Raw genomic sequence first — 4,472 nt, 5'->3', positions numbered from 1 at the left:
TTACAAAAAATCATTCACATTCCTTCACTTGAAACCTTACATTTTAAATGAAAATGCTGTTTAAATATCTGCTTTTCAAATTTGTTAAAGCACTTCACATAAAACACATATTTTCCACTGTTTGTCGTATATGATATGCCACTCTGAACTATCATGAATGACCTACAGAGGGCAGCAGAGGAGCTCTGATGCAAATAAAAAATAAAGACGACCAGCAAATGTCCAAAATATAACGTTAACTATCATAACAGAAGCATTACGATCTGACATGTAATGAAAAAAGAATAACGACTTAATTGTTTTTCTACTCTGCGTTTATTTTAACACGTACAATGTTAATCTAATTCAATAAATAGAATGAATAAATCAGAGTGCTGTGAGTGTGTGTTGCTATAGCTCTTTTCTGTGTGGTTAAGGTGTCATCTATAGCTCTGTGGTGTTTCCAGTCAGAAAGAGATGTTTGCTGGGTAACTGCATAGAGGAAATAAATCTGGGTTACACAATGAAGAATCATACAGTTGAGGCTATGCGCTCTTACAGGGGATTTACTAAATGAAAAATTAAAAATATTTACTAAATATTATAGGCCTACTGATGTTAGTTCTGATCCTCAGATATGATTGGTTGAGCTGTGTTCCATGAGGGCTGATATATTTAGTCCAACAGCATTTCCCAGAAGGCCTAGTTTAAGCACTTCTAGTATGACTTTTATGTAAAAGCATTTATTTCTTTGAGAATGACCCTAGATTCACATGAAGCTGCTTTAACAGTTGCAGACTATTTATTGAAAAAAGTGACGTGACGTGACATGTAGCCAAGTATGGTTACCCATACTAGGAATTAGTGCTCTGCATTTAACCCATCCTAAGTGCACACACACAGTAGTGAACACACACCCAGCATGATCACACACCCGGAGCAGTGGGCAGCCATTTTTGCTGCGGCGCCCGGGGAGCAGTTGGGGGTTCGGTGCCTTGCTCAAGGGTCTCACCTCAGTCGTGGTATTGAAGGTGGGACCGGAGACTCGAACTCGCAACCTTTGGCCGACTCTCTAACCATTAGGCCACGACTTCCCCAAAGTGAAGTGTTTTGGTTGAGCACTTCAGTTGAGTTCAGTTGAAAATAAAGCCAGCTGTTTAATATATTATATATAATATACAAATATGACATAACATTATAATGGAAGTGATACAAATTTGAGGTGTGACCGATGCCATGCCATTTCTAAAGAAACGTAGCATTTGTTGTATTCTTTTCTTTGTTTTTTTATTTATTATTCATTTAAGAATAAATCTGACAATGATGCTTAATGTGTGTCGTGTTCATATATTCATAAATGTTGAAATGATGTTGAAATTCCATTGACTGTTTTATTGAATAAAATGCTGTTTACATGAAGAAGTATAATATAATTATCGAGAAACTGGTAGTAATACCCAGCTAAACAATTTCATTGCTGATATTTCAGGCTATTCATTATTCACAAAAATGCACAAAACATATATTTATTTATTTAGTATTGAGTGTAAACTTAATAAGAATAGTCATTGTTAGTCATTAATGGCAAAATAAACGTCAGTATCAAGTGTGAAGGTACTTTGCTTAACACTCTTGGCAAGCACTAAATGTGTAGATCTAGTATACAAACAAAGCAGACATAATGCAATGCTGCTGTTTCCATTTGAGGTTAAGACAACTGTGAGAACTGAGATACATAAATGCATAAAGGGATTGAAAAAATACTGCACTCGGTTCTTGGTTAAACCTCCAGTCTAGACAAAGGTGAGCGACCCTGTTTGTCATTGGGTGTCAAGTACCAAATGCAGCAGAACATATTTATGGTTTTGGTTGAGCACTTCAGTTGAGTTCAGTTGAAAATAAAGCCAGCTGTTTAATATATTATATATAATATACAAATGTAACATAACATTATAATGGAAGTGATACAATTTTGAGGTGTGACCGATGCCATGCCACTTCTAAAGAAACTTAGAATTTGTTGTATTCTTTTCTTTGTTTATTTATTTATTATTCATTTAAGAATAAATCTGACAATGATGCTTAATGTGTGTCGTGTTCATATATTCATAAATGTTGAAATGATGTTGAAATTGCATTGACTTTTTTATTGAATAAAATGCTGTTTACATGAAGTATAATATAATTATCGAGAAACTGGTAGTAATACCCAGCTAAACAATTTCATTGCTGATTTTTCAGGCTATTCATTATTCACAAAAATGCACAAAACATATATTTATTTAGTATTGAGTGTAAACTTAATAAGAATACAGATTTTAACTGAAAGGTTAAATTGTGTTTTCAGCATAAGGGTATTTTCATAAAAGTCCGTTTCAAATGCCATTTTACACAATTCATATACTATTTATAGATTAAAAACTATTGTAGACGTAAGAATGTATTAAAAATAGTCATATAAATATTTTCTTAAACATGAGTTTCAAAGAATGGAGGCAATCAAATACAAAGACAATGATTTTCTATTCAGAAAACATTTATGCCATTCATTTGCTAGCTATTTTTTTTTCTCAATACAAAAAGCACTTTAAAAATCCAAGTAAACTTTGGTCATTTAACTGATGGTGTTTACTATTTGTACAGATTCATTTATACAGTGATTGATTAAATTATATCACATGCAACTTTTTTGTTTGTTTTTACTTTTATTTTATTTTTACTTTCTTTTTTTTCCTTTCCCGCGGATCCCCTGGCATTTAAAAAAAAACCCAATCTAAAGAATGTATAGCTGCCGAACTGTTTGTGGTCAGTGGTTTGAGAGTTGCATGAACTTCAAGCAACAAAACAAGCAGTTATACTCATGTGTTATGTCTTGGTGGCTTTAGAGCAGCATAGATGCTGTTGACTTGGCTTGTCCGAATATTTCTACGCAGCTTGGAAAAATCCACCTCAGCGTACTGAAAGAGCAATGAAGAAAACGATATAAGCTCGAGCTGTCCATGGACCAAAATGAATGTTTCAATTAATCAAAAAATAGGATACTGTTTGAGGAAAAGGTCAGCAGGAATGCTAAATTAATATCAAGACCCACATTAATGATTTTTTTTTAACCTGTAATTGGTCCTGATGCTGTTCTGTAACTTGCATCTGCTGTAGATCAGTGTTGAGTTGTTGTGCTCGTTCTGAAGATCTTTTATTTCCAACAACATAAACCTTTAATAGTCCTAACAATGGAATAGCAAATTCAGATTCAGTATATAAAGGGTGTATTTTTATTTCTTAAATTATTTATATAAGTCAGCTAAACTACCAAAATTATAGCGAAAAGACTAAATAAAAAACTTACATCTGTCTATGGAGAACAGCGTCATACTGATAACTCACCAATCACCACAATGATCAGAAGTCCGTTCATCAGGCCAGATATGATGATGATGATAATCTGCCATTGTGTCTGATTCTGATCAATAAACTCCACCACTGTATGATTGTGACACTCAGTTAGATGAGCTGATTCTGTAATAAAAGTGTCCACAGTTTGTTACTGTAACAACTGCTGACATCTGGAGCACAATGACTGCAATTTTGTAGAACTAAATTAAATTTCTGTAACATATTAAACTTTGTGTAGAGCAACCAATAAGTGGTCTGTAGGGTTCAAAAAACTGAAGAAGTGAATTACAAATACTTATAAATAAATAAGAGACCATGAAAATGTAAGCAAATGGACTCACCAGTGAAGTGCAGTCTGGTGCTGTTGCTGAGTTTTGGAGGTGTTTCTGTGTTCATACAGTAATAAACTCCTAATTCATCAGCAGTCACATTATTAATAACCAGACGATGTTTAAACTGCACTGAATATTTGTTTCTGAATGTTTTGTTAAAGTAAAAAGGTGATTTTGGTGTTGAGAATGATCGTAGAATCACTGTCGGAGGATCTGGTGTTTTCAGTAAAATCCAATAAACCTCATTTTCATCAAGATCACAGTTTATGATCACATTTGATCCCAAACCAGTTAATAGATCTGAAACTGCAGCTTGACAACAGATTAATACATCTATAAGATAAAAAAGTCAATAAGCATACATCATAATTAAGACCGGCCTCTCAAAATCACTGTGAACCTTTAACATAAAATAATTTACAACAAAGTGCATGTTACAGTCATAATATATAATGAACTTACAGAGCTGAAGCTGAAGGATCTTCATTTTCTTGCCTGATTAAAAGCGTTGAATCTAATGAAGCCTGGTTCCCTCCACACAGCATTTATAATGAAGTCTACTGCAGCTCTCAAGCAGAAACCAGAGGAAGTCAAGTTTGCTCTGACCACATTGCAGACAGTTTTTTTTTCAACATCTAACGCCCACCATCATAATCATTTTATTAATTAGATTAACCATGACAGTACATTACCAGATACTTGCAGTAACATTAGCAAACCTATCTGTCACATAAAACACCCTCTCATGACAACTCATAATCATTTGTA

General features: G+C 33.7%; 1 protein-coding gene across 1 annotated transcript; it reads right to left on the bottom strand.

Annotated features, from left to right (window-relative positions):
- Positions 1–2,837: 2,837 nt before the first annotated feature.
- LOC107655327 (uncharacterized) lies at positions 2,838–4,191 on the bottom strand. The gene is made up of 5 exons (XM_016442789.1): positions 4,167–4,191; positions 3,714–4,037; positions 3,364–3,495; positions 3,091–3,203; positions 2,838–2,936 (listed from the first exon to the last, which is right to left on the bottom strand). Exons 1-5 carry the CDS (start codon positions 4,189–4,191, stop codon positions 2,838–2,840), a joined length of 693 nt encoding a protein of 230 aa, XP_016298275.1.
- Between the last annotated feature and the right edge of the window lie 281 nt (positions 4,192–4,472).

This window comes from Sinocyclocheilus anshuiensis, unplaced genomic scaffold (genome assembly GCF_001515605.1).
Source record: "Sinocyclocheilus anshuiensis isolate Anshui unplaced genomic scaffold, SAMN03320099.WGS_v1.1 scaffold880, whole genome shotgun sequence".
In the NCBI taxonomy this organism is placed as follows: domain Eukaryota; kingdom Metazoa; phylum Chordata; class Actinopteri; order Cypriniformes; family Cyprinidae; genus Sinocyclocheilus; species Sinocyclocheilus anshuiensis.
Note: the sequence above shows the minus strand (reverse complement) of the source record. Positions and strands in the feature narration are given on the sequence as shown.